Source organism: Xyrauchen texanus, chromosome 41 (assembly GCF_025860055.1).
Source record: "Xyrauchen texanus isolate HMW12.3.18 chromosome 41, RBS_HiC_50CHRs, whole genome shotgun sequence".
Classification (NCBI taxonomy): domain Eukaryota; kingdom Metazoa; phylum Chordata; class Actinopteri; order Cypriniformes; family Catostomidae; genus Xyrauchen; species Xyrauchen texanus.
In genome coordinates this window covers 10,341,627-10,356,980 of record NC_068316.1, presented here as the reverse complement: position 1 = coordinate 10,356,980, position 15,354 = coordinate 10,341,627, and the positions used below count along the sequence as shown (strand labels likewise).

Genomic DNA, 15,354 nt, shown 5'->3' with positions numbered 1-15,354 from the left:
TTAGTCATGTAATTTGAAATCAGATCCCAGATTACAATTCAGAAGTAATCTACCCATCACTGTACATACTGTATATATAATGAAAAGCACTATGAAAATATTTTTATCAAAACTAAAAAGAGTGACTTTTTACACAGTAATGTAGAGAAAATTGATTGACAAACTACATAACAAGTCTTCCTACCTTATTCATCCTAACACACGCACGCCTATACGCACGCATGCTCTTGACACCACGCACACACACGCGTGACGCCCCCTTCATCCAGCCGCTGTGGATGGAGCAGCTCTCACTCCAGTATTGGATTCTTCTTTGAACAGTCTCGCTGTTTCTTCGCTCCTTTCCTCTCCAGTTCAGCCCAGTTCTCCAGCGCTCTCACCGGCTCACTAGCCCAAGTTTACGCACAGGGATGCGGGCGCGTAGAGCAACCTGAATATGGCTCTCTTTAGGATTTACTCATTTCTCATTCCTTTCCACATATTAGTATTGTGTCAAGCCATAAGGAATTATCCGGATAATGAAGGTAAGCTATACAATATTCGCTGTCATTTTCGTGTTCTTTTGATGTTGGCGCTTACGGAGAGCGCATGGGTTTCAGTGGACTTTATGGCTATACATGATAAATTACTCAAGGATAACGTTAAGAAGCGTGCGCATTTGTCGCCGCTCTGTTTTTTGTTCTTTATGGTCAACATAACCCTGCATGCTGGTTGCACCCAATTACTTCTATTTGGGGGTCAAAAGCATTTTTAAATATTTTAAAACAATTATTTCACTGCTTATTTTTTTATTTTTTCAAGAAATAACAATAAAATATTATTCTGCACTAGTCATGCCAACATTTCTTTTTTTCAGGAATTTCACATTTTAATGAGACTTTGACTTATTTTTGTAAAAAACAATGTAACTGTCTCTTGACACCACATTAATAATTTTTTTATTTAAGCCCCAGAAACAATATCAGTATGACTTTAAAGTCAGAACTTGAAAATATGCTCATCATAGAAGAGGTGTATTCAAGTAAATTGTGTGTTTGAATTGCATTTTTTAATGTATTTTTAATTTAAATGATCTGGACAGAAATGAGCATCACTTCATTAAACCTAGAACATGTGGCCATAATACGCATCTGTTACCCTTTGTTATTATATTTTCAGATGAATTTTGTGAAAAGAATCCACATTATGATCAGGATTTTTTTTTTTTTTTTAGATAACTCACAGACACATTTGTTCTACTCCAGTAACTGAACTAAACAAAGTTTGGGCTGTTTCTGAAGGATGCTTAAACAGTTGTGTAAAAAGTTGTTCTACACACAAAAGGGTTTTATGAGCAAAACCCTGAAAATAGTTGAATTAAAAACATGAACATGTTGTAACTGTACACTCGTCATAGCAATATCTTACATTCTCTTCTCTTCTTTTTAGTAAATAAGACTAAATATTTTGTTGAACTGTTATTTTGGCCATTTCTGATTACCTTCTGTGGCATAAGTTTCATGTGAATTCTAGAAAGGACAAGTGAGTCAACCCATCACTAAACTCTGACATGTTTGCCAGTGTTTTCCAACAATCAGTGTCTTTTCACAGTGAAGAGAGAGCTTGAGCGCTCAAGGTTGTCAGATTGCGTGACTAAAGTGTAGCCCTGCCAGAATATTTCCAAACTGTACAAGTGTCAAGATCTAATTGGAGGATTTCACCTATAGAAATCTGGCAACCCCACACTTGAAAATAAATTGACTTTATTTAAAGTCTGCTTTTTATCAAATGTTGAAAATTCAGTATTTTACTTGCATGATTATATAAGTAATACATGACACAATTGATCTTAACTTGATGGTAAGGGGTGATGGTGGTTTTAGAAGGGGGATGCTTTTTGATATTTCTTTCAACAAGGGGGGTGCCATCTCCTCGCTTCCCCCCTCAACTCGAGCCCTGGCTGTAATAAATGAATAGACAGCACAACATATTCCAAGTAGGTTAGCAGAATTCAGAGAAACTGTTCTTACTTTTAGAACTGTGTTCAGACTAGTGCAAGCTGTTGAAATGTACAGTATTGGATGCGCTTTTATGTTTGTGGTTTGATGTGCATTTAACCAATGCCATGGACTGCTTGGACACGTATTGCTGTGAGGAATGACAAATGGAAGCGAGACACTCATTTGCTTAATTAAACAATTAATTAAAATAGATCAGAGAGTTAGTCCCAGGGAGTATTGCTAGGCAGTGACATCCAAACCTAAAGATCACATAGTTTGACCTTTGAAAGTGATCTCATTTCTGTTATGAATTTACAATCAGCCAGAGGTTGTTTTGTAAAGGGAAGGCATTAAGATTACATTTAAATTTGACTCTCAGTTATGGTTATAGAGCTCTGTGATTAAATGGTTCTGAATGCTTTGTTGACATCAAGAGAAGTAATAATACTACAAGAATGTTAATAGGAAATTCTTACATGATATTCAGACTGTATCTGTATTGGGTTTACAGAGAAAGAATGTAGTATGTCATAATTTTAGCTACAATGATCCAGATTGACTTGTTCCATGCAGACCCTTTAAATATCTAGACAATAAATGAACCTCACTGGATTAAAACACGTTTACTCCGTAATATTGTTATGAGATTAGGCTTAAGCCACACATTGTGCTCTTGACAAAAGGAACGTTCAATTGTGGATTAAATTCACATATAGACAGAATAATAGATAGGATTTTCTGTAGAGCATTTAACATGATGACTGTGGCAGACTGGAGGCTTTGCGAAATTAAAATACACTTTGCTGGGCTTTGTCAAAGGAAGTCAAATAATACAAATATTTGGGACTAGTTTTTAGTGTTGCTTGTTTTTGAATACATACACACACATGATTCACACAATAACTTTTTATGTGCAGGTGTAAATTGCAACTGAGCCCTCTTCATGTTATAAGAGGTATGCACTTTCAACAATAACCAGATGGTGGTATCCCTGAGGTGATTTTACAATGGGTTGTATATGAGTGTTTGTGTGCAAGTATGCATCTGTGCACGAATGTTGACAAAGTGTTCATTAACTTCTTGATGTGGAGCTTTTGTGTCTTGTAAGCATTTAAGGGAGTTAGAAATCTCCCATATTGACATATGTTTGATTTGTGTCCTCTGGCCAAACCAGAACACATCAGCTCGGATCAGCACATATTTAATGTTAATGACTACATTGGCCAAATGACTGACTTCCTCAGCACATTTTCTGTTTTTGGAAGACATTAGTGCAGCATTTGGATATTTGCACACCTCTGGATATAAAAATGACAACGATTATGCAGAAATGTGTAAAAAAAAAAAAAAAAGAAAATCTAAACTTTTTTTGACTGTACAAATTATCCTAAGCTGCTTCACTGGTTTCAACTGGTCTCCAGACCTGGCAAAGCTGGCTTTCACCTGGTGTAGCTAGTCAGCCAGTTAGTCAACTAGCCTGGCCAGTAGACCAGGTTAATAGACTAGTTAAGACTAGCAAACCATCTTAGGATGATTCAGCAAAGTGATCACACAATTTATATATAGGGTTGTTTAACTATTTGTGGAATTAATGATAGGTACCATTGAATAATCAAATTGAATTTTCAGTTACGATTTTGACTTTCAACGATTATGAAAACAAGATAATCAAGATTAAAACTATTATTGTGCCGCATTCCGTTTCGCAATGGAACACCCAGCATTAAATCTTTAAAGCATCCTATATTAAAGTTCAAGCGGGTTATGAAAATAAACTCTGAAACCAGCATTTAACTATCTGGCCAGCACCGCATCTATGAGTTGCGTGAAGTGACCGGGGAAGAGATCGAATCTTCTCCCGGATGATGCTCACTCTGGCGCGGGTACGCTCGTCATTCGCACGCGTTTGCTGCAGCTAGATTATAACGTGATGGCTTGTGACGAAATTAATCATAATATATGTGTCACTTCAATGTGTGTATCATATCATGAAGAAAATCGGTGATAAGCAGCTTTATTAAGAAGATAATTTTTTTTTTTTTTGGGAGTTAAAGATAGATCGAAGTGAACATAAAGGTGAGAGAGTAGCCCATTATACAGTGGAACAAAATAAGTTTTTGATTATAATTTTTCGGCTTGTTTTCCAAAATAATACCTAAAACAATGTGCATTTACTTTAAGAGCAGAAGAAAAAATTATTATCAGAGAATGTTGAATACAATATTAAATCATGGCTCGACATCACCGCTTGTCCGGGACAAGTGGATTTTTGAAGGCGCGAGTGAAAGAGAATTTTACTTGACCGACCGGACAAACAGACTGATTAAAACTTCAGCTAACTAAAAATAACCAGCTATATTTGTGATATCCTAGACCTATGTCACTTATTAGAAAGTTTGTATTCTTATTCTGCTGTTTGACAGTAATCCAGAGTACGTAATTTTATAATTTGCTAGTGATCGAGTAACAGCTGTGCCCTGTTTGATTGACAGGTGGTGTATGTGTGTGTGCTGAGCATGTGCGTGTTCCAAATTTGCTCGCATTAATGCGCACCTGAACAGCCAAATGCATTTCAAAATTCTGCCAAAATGCCAGTCTTGGTGAGGTACACACAGAAAGTGATGTCTAAAGTGAAATGTTTGAATAGTAAGTATATAAATGTAAGCTAATAGACCTGCTGCCGGAAATCCATTATTAAAAAGGCATGATTCTTTTTAAAGTTCAATAAATGCATGCTGTTTCCAAAGTCAATGAGTAATCATGTTAAATAATCATGATCTCAATATTGACCAAAATAATCGTGATTATGATTTTTGCCATAATCGAGCAGCCCTAGGTACCATTGGCACCTTTTGGGTTGTCCAAAGATCTTTTCTGTTTTAATAAGGACCGTCTGCTGCCATAGCGTTTCGCTAGTTAGCGCTAAGTTAGCTCCTTCTTTGTGCATGTTCCTACTGCATTTAGTGATGGTTTCTCATCTGCTTTTGTTTCCCTTCCCAGCACTCCGGCAGAGAAATTAGCATGAGAAAAAACACTTTATGTTTCATTCAGCAATGCTCAAAGGCTCCGTCTCTCCCTCGTTCTTTCTCTCTCCCTCTCGCCATCCCTTAGCTACTGACATTGAGAGAAGCCTGTATTTGCATCTCTCTTGTTTGAGGGTTAATGAAGTCTGTTGATTAGTCTAACCTGTGGCCTTTGTTTTGTTTTTCAAGGGAATCGGTAATTCTTTCCCTCTCGTTGGTTGAAAAAGGTTTAAACATATGCTTTAACCACTCGACTGGTATTTACTTTGTTCCTTAATTGTCAAAGATACGTTTTAAAATCTGAGGGTGCTTTCCCACTAGGCTTTTGGTGCGATTCCCATGTCCATTTAACATCAGACTTTGGTTAGTGTGAAAGTGGTTTTCCTAACTTGTGTGTGCAACTGCACTTGTATTCTATAGATGCCATGTTTTAATATATTATCGGGTTAGAAACAGGTTTGGGTTTCCAGCATTTCTACAACAACAACAAAAATGCAGCCACTGGGCCTCATTACATTTTGAATGGTGATGATTTGAAAATGTTGCCTTGTATGGATAGATCGTATGTCCAGCAGCTGTATTTGCTGATCTCATGCTGAGAGAAGAGCTGTATTGATTCATTTGTGTGCAAGTCTGATTGAACACTCAGAGCTGATTTTATCTGTAACTAAGTGTCAGAACGGTTAACATGAGAGGTATTACTTTCTGTCTCCTGCTGATCAAAGCAGCACACCTTAAACCTCCTCACTCCAAACTGTAGAACAGACGGCTCATGCGGTAGGACGAGTCTCATTGCCTGTGGCATCTCAGAACAGAGACACAAGTTCCATGATTCAGGGCTGGAGACCTGTGTGCATTCTGCTGGGTTATATGCCACGTGAATCAACTGAATGAAACAGTTCATTATCATGAGGTTATTTTATGCAATGGTTATCTTTAGTTTACCTTGACTTGAATGCACCAGCATCATATTGCATCTTGTATTGATGAGAAATGTAGTTATTTTTGTTTGTATCTCATTTCAGTCTCATTAGTTGTTTCTTTGTATTATCTTAAAATCAGAGGTTTGTTTTTTGCTTCAAGACTTAAATCTTACATTGGACATCAAGTGATGACCAGGTCTGGATTTGTAATCTGGCATACCGGGCATTTTCCCAGTGGGCCGACACTATTTGGGGCCGATCAGGGACGTACAGCGAAAGCCCCCCCCCAACATGTTTTGGGCCAGTTCCCATGTAAAATCATGCCAATTTCTCTTCCCAGTCCAACCCTGGTGTCGACCCAACACAGTACCACAATTGTTCATAGTACAGAAGTAAAAAGTTATGTCCTTAAATGAAATACTGAATTGTATTAAAATGACCATGACTGCATAGGCCCAACAATATGCTAAATTATTAACATGAAAATACTGAATAGCAAAATGCATAAACAACAACAGATGTGTGATTTACCAGCCTAAGGCATTGAACACAAAATGGGCTAAATTTCATATTTTATTAGCCATATTTTAATAGACAAATTTGCACCATGTGGATGCATAGCCTTTGATGTCAACAACAACAAAATATATAGTAAGGGGTTTCTCCTGTCTTTAAAACCCTATCTACCATAAATATTTTATGGTTAGTTGCGTTTCATTTTAGCATTGTTTTCATCCTTCCCACTTCAACCCTTTCAAAACAGACCTGTGACCTGAAGTTGATAACCGCTGATCTAAATCTCAATGAAGTTACTTCAATCAGAGGCAGAGGATCAACTTGTATCTAGCCTATCAATCAGTGGTCAAAGTTCATTGTGTTTTATCAGCCATCCTTTTTTTATGAGGGTTTCATGTATTTGCATTTAGGACATCTCAGTTCTGTCAGGTAATTAGACTTGATTTAAAAAGATCCTTGGTGTGTATGTGAGCTTATACGTATTCACATGTACAAGACCCTTTTAGCCGTCGACAGCTTTGATCTATCATTATTGTGCTGCCCACTCCCTCACCTTCATTAACATACTCTCTGCTCTCTTTTCTACCAGTTCGATTCTCAGACTTAATGTTTTTTAATGTCTGAGATGGTGTGAATTCTGTTCTGCGTTCCTCATTAACAGCACCACGCTTATCCCTGATGGCCAGCTCTTTTGGGGGTTTGAAGCTTGTGCACTCTGTTTCCCTGGAGGTTTATTGGATTGGACCCCCGCATATTGTTAATGCATAGGCTTAATTGCTTAGAGACGCATTCAGAATTTGAAAGTGTTTGGTGTTATACGCATAATGACTATCTTTTTTCTCCCATGATTGAAGTTTAATAAGTATGTTAAAACAAATTAGATTTGTATGTTGAATTATTAGTGGTGTTAGCATCACTATAACACTTGCTAGGGTTAGGGATTTGAACAAATCCCAAACCCTAAATATCACATTTCGGTGCATAGCTCTGCTATACAAATAAAACTGATTTGAATTGAAATGATACTTCAAAAAGTGTGGATGGGTGATTCTTATGAAACCTGACGAGAAAATGATGGTCCAACTGTACTCCAAAATTAAAAGAAGCAAAAAAAGAATTATGTTTTAGAAAATGAAGCCTTTTTAAGAGTATTTTAAGGTCTATTAAGATTTTAACTTTGAGATTATTTTCCCGACATTTATACACATTTGCAACAAGAATAAAGATGTCATTGTGATGTTCTCATTACCGGAATGTGATAAACAGCCTTTCATTTTTGCTGATTTTAATTTAAAATGCAACTTTTTACTGTAATATAGTACTAAATTACTTTTACAGGAATAAAAATCATAATTGAAAACAATTGGAATAGTACAAGTAAAACATCCAAATGCATTACGGTAACGAGAGTTGGGGAAGGTGGGGTGGGGTAAAATGTGCCTACTGTAGGTGTCCTGAAAATAATGTCAATGCAAAAAATATAGGCTTTGTTTTCTTTGTGCACAATATAATTTCATATATTGTTTTAATAAATTTGAGGTCAAAAATGACCAGGACATTTTCTTGACTGATTTCGTGAAATTCGCCTGGCAGAAAACTGGTCAAAAAATGTCATAGACTTATATTGACGCAGGATCCCAAGCCATATCTTGGAACCAGAAGATCATAAATGCTTTGGTGTGGGCTAATTCGTCTTTTGGCCAGTAAGCATGCAGAACCCTAGCAATGCCCTAGCAAACACTCAGTGCACCTTAACAACTGTATTGCAAACACCCACAACACCATAGCATTTTGGTAGTGAGTTTTGCATGAGCAAGCATACAGTATTTGTATTATATATATATTTGAATGTAGATCAACTGTAGATTTCTGCACCTGCAAACCTCTTCACTTTGTCATTGATGTCCTGAAAAACTAATCTTTGCAATCAGTTTAAATTATAAAGATTTGTTATGAACCACAATTTCAATTATGATGTCATCATCTCCCAGTCCAACCCAGATTAATCAATCTAAAGATTGTGCTGTTGTGTTGTTGTAACGCATTGTATGCCCTCTAAAGGCATGATGTCCAACATGGGTGCGGTTTTATGGTTCAGACTGGAGCTTACTGTGAGTCTCTGTTGTGTGACTTCAAACACATACACACTCACCAGTATGGCAGGTGGGGTCTGAGTCGTGTCTGTGCTTCTAATGAGGCATCCCAAGAGTGCCTTCCCTGCTGTCTTTTGCTAACTAACACATATGGGTCACCATTTCATGCCATGTCTGCCAGTCGCTCATTTACACCTCTCATCATTAAATAGACCTTGGCGTGGCCTGTCAGTCGTGTCTGACACGCATTACACACGTTATTAGGTTAGGAAATGGCCCCGATGTCCACAGCCTTTCACCATTATGATTCACAAGCTGATCTGCTTCCTGTTTAAAGACAGCAGTTAAAAAAATTCAATTAATAAAAACACGTTTATAGTCACAGTTTCATGAATCCAGGCTTTCCATCAGGAATTTTCATCCTGTCTCAGGCTACGTCTACATTAATCCGGATACATTTTAAAATGGTGTTTTAGTTTCAAAACGCTCTCCGTCCACACTAACGTTTTCAAGCGTTTTCCAAAAGTTACTTGTCCACACTGAAATGTATGAAAATGCTTAAACCGTGTCATTGCGCATGCGCAAAATCCCAGCTGCATGTACGTTCTGAAACGTAATTGTCCTTGTGTTCCGTCGGCCGACACCAATTCCGAGTAAACTTCCCTTCGCCTTTGAAGGAATGCAATGTGAAGGTTGTGCAAAGTGACATTTATTTTTTAACAACGCTATCAAAGTGAGTATCAGGCAAACAGCACCGCTATAACACAGGCCGCCATCTTGATTGTTTTGGTTGGTTAGATCACAAAAATGACTAAAAATGCATCATCGTTTTCCAAAGCATCCGTTTTCACAGTCCACACTACACATCCACGCGAAAACGGCATTTTCAAATTTATCCACTTTGGAGTGCGTTTAAAAAAATTCAGTTTTCGCGGACAAAAACGCCGTCTCAGTGTTGACAGAAGGCCCAAACTGAGAGAACAAGATGCGTTTTCAAATGAAAACATATTAGTTTGGACTAAGCCTCAGGCTGGTTGATGTTGGTTTGGTGCAGGTTGATGTCTAGTTGGTGGACCAACAAACAGTAGTCATGTGGTTTACCAGAAAAATGTAAAGCTTTTATATCAACTTTTCTGGTGAAACTAGTTGATCAAGGACATCTTGCTGGTGAAGCTAGTAAAGAAGCCTTTCAAGGACATCAGTACATCAGAATCTCATACTGTTTACCACCATTGCAATGATGTACATAATTTGAGATAAGTGTTGGACTAAGTTTGGCTAACATGCTAAAGCTAGCAGAAACATACTGTGTATGTTTGAAACGTCACTTCCGTCAGCTGAAAAATGCAAAAGCTTCCATGTAGTAAAAAACTAAACAAAAATGTTAGTGTTCCATTAGAGACTACACTACACTTTGAAAATTCAACAAACTAGATGTCTATAGTATAAGTGCATGGTGTATAAGGCATCATTTGGGACACAGCTTTAGTTTGTGTTTGTATAGTCCACTGAATTAGTTTATTTCAAAATATCAAAGAAAACTTTGATTTCTTTGATGTGACCCCTTTAAAGATTCATGCTTCATTCATAGTTTATTAAAACAGGGTTGTCAATGGACATTAGCAGATCAGTCATGGGTGTCAGGCTGTAGGTTTTGGATCAGATGACTGTGATGGTTGTGCAGGATGGGTTTGAATCTCTGTGGCAAATCTTATCAGTCTGTTGAGACAGAATGGAAGCTCTTTTACTGCCCTCCCTGTAGACCGGACCTCTGACTCCACAAGAGTGAGTGACTGACAGGAACTGCTGACTGCATTTCAAATATCCCCTACCACTTCTCTCAAGAGACAGCACTGCGATACCAATCTTGTATCGTAGAATTTGCTTTTTGAGCTTCGAGTGGATTCTATGGAAACTGATATATCTGTACATGCAGGCTCTTTGTGTTTTATGCTTGAGAAACCTTGCCATCTGTTTCTTTAAACTGTACAATTCTATTTTCAAATGTAACTGATTTATGAGCACATAGAGAGATTAAAAGCAGAAAGGAAAAAACAGTTGCACAAAACACACTTCATAGAGAATATCTGATGAATAGGATGAATGAATAGGAATGCATCATTTTATGGCCATAATTTGTTATAGGAGACTCAAAGGGATAGTTCACCCAAAAATGAAAACTCTGTCATCATTTACTCACTCTCATGTTGTTCCAAATCCATATGACCCTCTTTCTTCTTTCGTTTGAGCATTCCAACCAGCCCGACACAGCAACATTGATTCAACCAATGGTGTGAGTTTGGGGCAGGCTTCCTGTTTTTCTGTCCAAGGATAGGCAGAGGAGTGTTCGCGAAAGCTGTTAGAGAACAATCATTATTTTTGCAATTCCATTTATTGACTAGTGGAGTGACAATTATACAGTTCACCTATAAAAATACATCTAAAACCCAGAAGGGCTTGATTAGAAATAGTTTCTAAAGGGGGGGGTTAAATTTTTTTATTATCTGATGTATCACGATCTTCATTTTGAACGATCTTGATATCGATTTTTAAATCCCAAGATCAATATTTTACTCTATGGGCAACTCTACAACAGTGAGATGAAATCACTTGCTTCTGCAACCAAATTTCATGCCTTGTGACTTGAATTTATATATTTTGCAACTGGCTGGTAAATGCATTGATCCACTGTATAATTATCAGTATTAGCTGGGAGAGAATTTCTTTCATTTGTTATCAAAAGGGACATTATAACTGAAATATACCCATATAAATCGATATCGAATCAAGAGCTTGTAAATCGAAAGTGAATAGGGAAATCTGTATCAATTCCCAGCCCTAGATTCTGAAGCCCAATAGTTTTGCATAAGAAATAATAATATCAATAACTCTTTATCTAGTGATATTGTCACGTTCCTGTGTTGTCTGCCCTATGTTCTCTGTTTCACTAATCACGTTTATGTCACGTTTCCTTGTTGTCCGGTCCGTGTTTTCCATTTCATCCGTCACCGATCCTGTTCCATGTCACGTTTCCCCTGTTGTCTGCCCTGAGTCTCACTGTCCGTGTGTAAACTGCACTTCCCACAATTCCTGGATCACGCTCCCAGCCCTGATCACTGTGTGCCTGTATGTTATTTTGTCATTACCTTGTCTGTTTATTTAAACCCCGCTTTCTCCCCTTCCCGTTGTCGTTCGTTGATGTTCCATGTCTCAGCTTATGTATTGTTTGACGCTCTCTTCGTGTTCCCTGCCTGTCTGTCAGCCCGTTCATGGTTACCCCGTTATCTGTCCATCCAAGTTTACCCTGTCGTTCTCCGCCCTCCGTTTCCTCTTGTATTTAGTTTGCCTTTTTCCCATCGAGGACTTTCTTTTGTTCCTGTGTTTTGTTTATTCTGTTCTTTTGTTTCAATAAAGCCCACATTTGGATCCACAGTCCCGTCTGCCTTCTCCTACTTCCACAATTCATAACAGATATGAATAATGATAAATTGTATTCTCTGACTAACTGATTTACCTCTTAAATAGACAATACTTGAGCTGCAGAGAGCCAGACAGTGACTACACATAGGCTAGAGTGACCCCATTGACCTTTTCTGTTCCCCGAGGACATCCATCCAGCTGCATATCAATCTTTTCCCTCTCTCTTAGCCTTCTCCATTTTCCATTTTAGTTTTTTGCTCCTCTCTTGTTTGCGTTGGAGGTGATTGCTGACCGCTGCACTCTTGCCGGTGTAGTTGGTTAATCTCATCTGTTGCCTTAAGGTGCTGAGCTCTTTCTTTTACCCCGAGGGGATTCCAGCTTCTTCCATATCCAGAGCTGCACAGCTGAAAGCTAATGATGGAGAAAAGCCCCCATCCTCACCTCTTTCTAACCAGCTGCTGTTATAGAATTCATTACAGATATTTACCAGGTCCTGTACAAGCCTGTAACTGCATTCTCAGGATTGGAGGGGACGCAAATGTAATAGGCCAGTAAAAAAAAAAAAAAAAAAAATAAATAAATAAATAAATAAATATATATATATATATATATATATATATATATATATATATATATATATATATTAGTCACCCGCTAATCTGTATATTTGGAAGGGACGTGCCCCCCTCGATGTCTATGATGGCTATGGCCCAATTCTGTTAATACTGCCTTTAGCAATAATGTAAAATGTGTGCATTATAGTGATCTGTATTAGTGTCAGTTTTAGGGCTTTGGTACCTTGAGAGTCTAAACTGATTTTAGTTTTAAAATCTTTTCATATTTTGTGTGCTAATATCAGGTCTCTTATTAAGTTGGATGTAATAAATCTTATTAAGTTGGATCTCTCTTAAAAGGAATAGTTCACCCAAAAGTGAAAATGTATTCAGTCTCACATTGTTCCAAACCTGTATGACTTTCTTCAGTGGAACACAAAATGAGATGTTTGTAGAAAGTTACCCCCAGTAACTGTTCACTTTTATTGTATGGAAAATAAGTGTATGGTGACTAAACATGACAGTGAGTAATATTGACAGAAATTAAATTTTTGGGTGAGCTATCCCTTTAAGGACAGAACACAATCTTTGTGGAAAACCTCTCTCTCTTTCTCTATATGACAGGAGAATTAGAGGTAGGTTCTGTCATAGATTGAATGACAAAGAAGCATAACCAAGAAAAAGAAAGAAGTAGAAAGAAGTAGACTCATTTCGAAGTAGACTAATCACCCCTTTGTTTTCTTCAGGTGTCAGATCCCTAGAGAGCTTGATCTGTACAGGAGCTGATACATTTCCCCTGATAAACAGACCAGCTGAGACCAGCATGAATTTCCATGCTGGCCAGGATGGTGGTTTCCCAGAGGACAATTGTATTGCTCATAGGTTTTTTTTATTTTTATTATAGCTTTTCCATTTTAAAAATCTCATTTTAAAGTTCTTAGCTATGTTTTATCTAATAAGTATCAACTTCTTATCAAATCACTGAATTCCTTAGGAAATGAAATGGACAGAAATGAGACAGTTGTTGACAAGTAAGAGTACATAGCTAGGACATTAATATGGATGGTACTAGCTATGGTAGTCTTTACAGCAGGGCCAATATGACAATTCTTTGATAAATGCTCTTTGAGCAACAATCAATGTTTCATGTGGAATACATTTTGCCTTGCTGTGAGTTAAATGTTACCTGCTGCTTGTATTAATATGTTGTACGAGGCCTGTGGCATGGAGCTGTATTCATTTGTTTGTTTTATTAAATGTGTCTTTGAAAGGCAGAGGAAAATGTTTTCCAGATTGTGTGTAATGATATATTGGCCTGTCTGGCTTTACCCCTTCATCAGAAAACAGCCTCACTAGCACCAGTTTTTAACGGCATCATAATCTGTATTCATTTAAGAAGTAATATCCTGCATTGACTCTACATATGGTTTTCCCCTCAAGAGTGTTAAGTCATCAAATTTGCCCAATTGCTCCATATATGACCCATAAAAACAAACCTAATCCCTGTTTCCACATTAACCAACCATCAAAAAGTAGTGTTTGCATGTCACACGAACCCACTGACAGTCAGTTTTAATTAGAATTTGGATCCAGATGGTCTTTGATTTTCCTTTGTTTTTATTCGTCTGAGATTGTCACAAAAGTGCACACACATGTTCCAGGAGAGGGAGAAGTTGATGTTCAGCGTGAAAGAGGAGGAACATCTGAGGTTTGAATGTGATTAAGAATTAATCACCTCGGTTGCCAGGGCTGTAATTTGTTTGGAACGGAGCTCAAAGTGGGAAGTTCAGGACTCCGACCAATGGGAGATTATACAACTGTTATAAATAGCAACATCAACCTCTGAAAATATTGATGTGAGAACAGATTTCAAAAAGACTGTTTGAGGGGCTGTGAATTGCATGTGTCATAATGGCCAAAAATGAACATCTATGTCTAACCTATCTGGCTTTTAGGGATAGATCACCCAAAAATGTAAATTTGTAATTTACTCACCCTCAAGCCCATCGCATATGTGTATGACTTTCTTTCTTCTGCTGCGCACAAATGAAGATTTTTAGAAGAATATCTCAGCTCTGTTCATCCTTTCATTGTAAGTGAATGGTGACCAGAAATCTAAAGGTCCAAAAAGCAAATAGAAGCAGCATAAAAGTAAACCATAAAACTCCAGTGGCTTAATCCATGTCTTCAAAAGCGAGATGATAGGTGTGGGTGAGAAACAGATAAATATTGAAGTCATTTTTTATTATAAATCTCCACTATGACTTTTACATCTGAAAGTCACATGTGGCTCCTATTTAGTGGAGGTTTATAGTTAAAAAAGACTTCTATATTGATCTGTTTCTTACAAAAACCTATCATCTTACTTTTGAATACATCGGTTTAACCACTGAAGTCTTATGGATTACTTTTATGCTGCTTTTGTCTGCTTTTTACCTGCTATCCCTTTAAAGTTAAAGTGTGTAATTTCTGTGCCAGCAAACAGGTTTCACAAACACCCCCATCTTGCATTGTTTAGACAAACAGATTCTGTTGACCCAAACTCAAGGCATTGGTTAAACCAATGTTGATGCTCAGACAAACACAGCAATGTTTTGATAGTGCCACAGAGTCCCATTTTTATAAAAGTTTTTGGGGGAAATCGTCCTACAACAGGCTCACATATAGTTGTTTCAGCATATTAAGTTGGGATAGGTGAAATAAAAAAAATAAAAAATTTTTTTATCTAAATTGTTTAGTTTATGTAAATAATAACTGCACTTAATATAATGTATAATTGCCATTTAAAGGAAGCCACAGTGAAAAACCTTAAATGCAAAGTGTTGATTTGGCTGTTATTGTTACAA

General features: G+C 37.4%; 1 protein-coding gene across 1 annotated transcript in view; it reads left to right on the top strand.

Annotated features, from left to right (window-relative positions):
- Window positions 1-341: 341 nt before the first annotated feature.
- The window catches only part of LOC127634113 (ephrin type-A receptor 3), a 101,396-nt gene continuing 86,383 nt past the window's right edge, over window positions 342-15,354 (top strand). Inside the window, exon 1 of the mRNA XM_052113517.1 lies at window positions 342-524. Within this exon, the coding sequence (XP_051969477.1) occupies window positions 437-524 (88 nt within the window). The 5' untranslated portion in view covers window positions 342-436. The remainder of the gene's footprint in view (window positions 525-15,354) is intronic.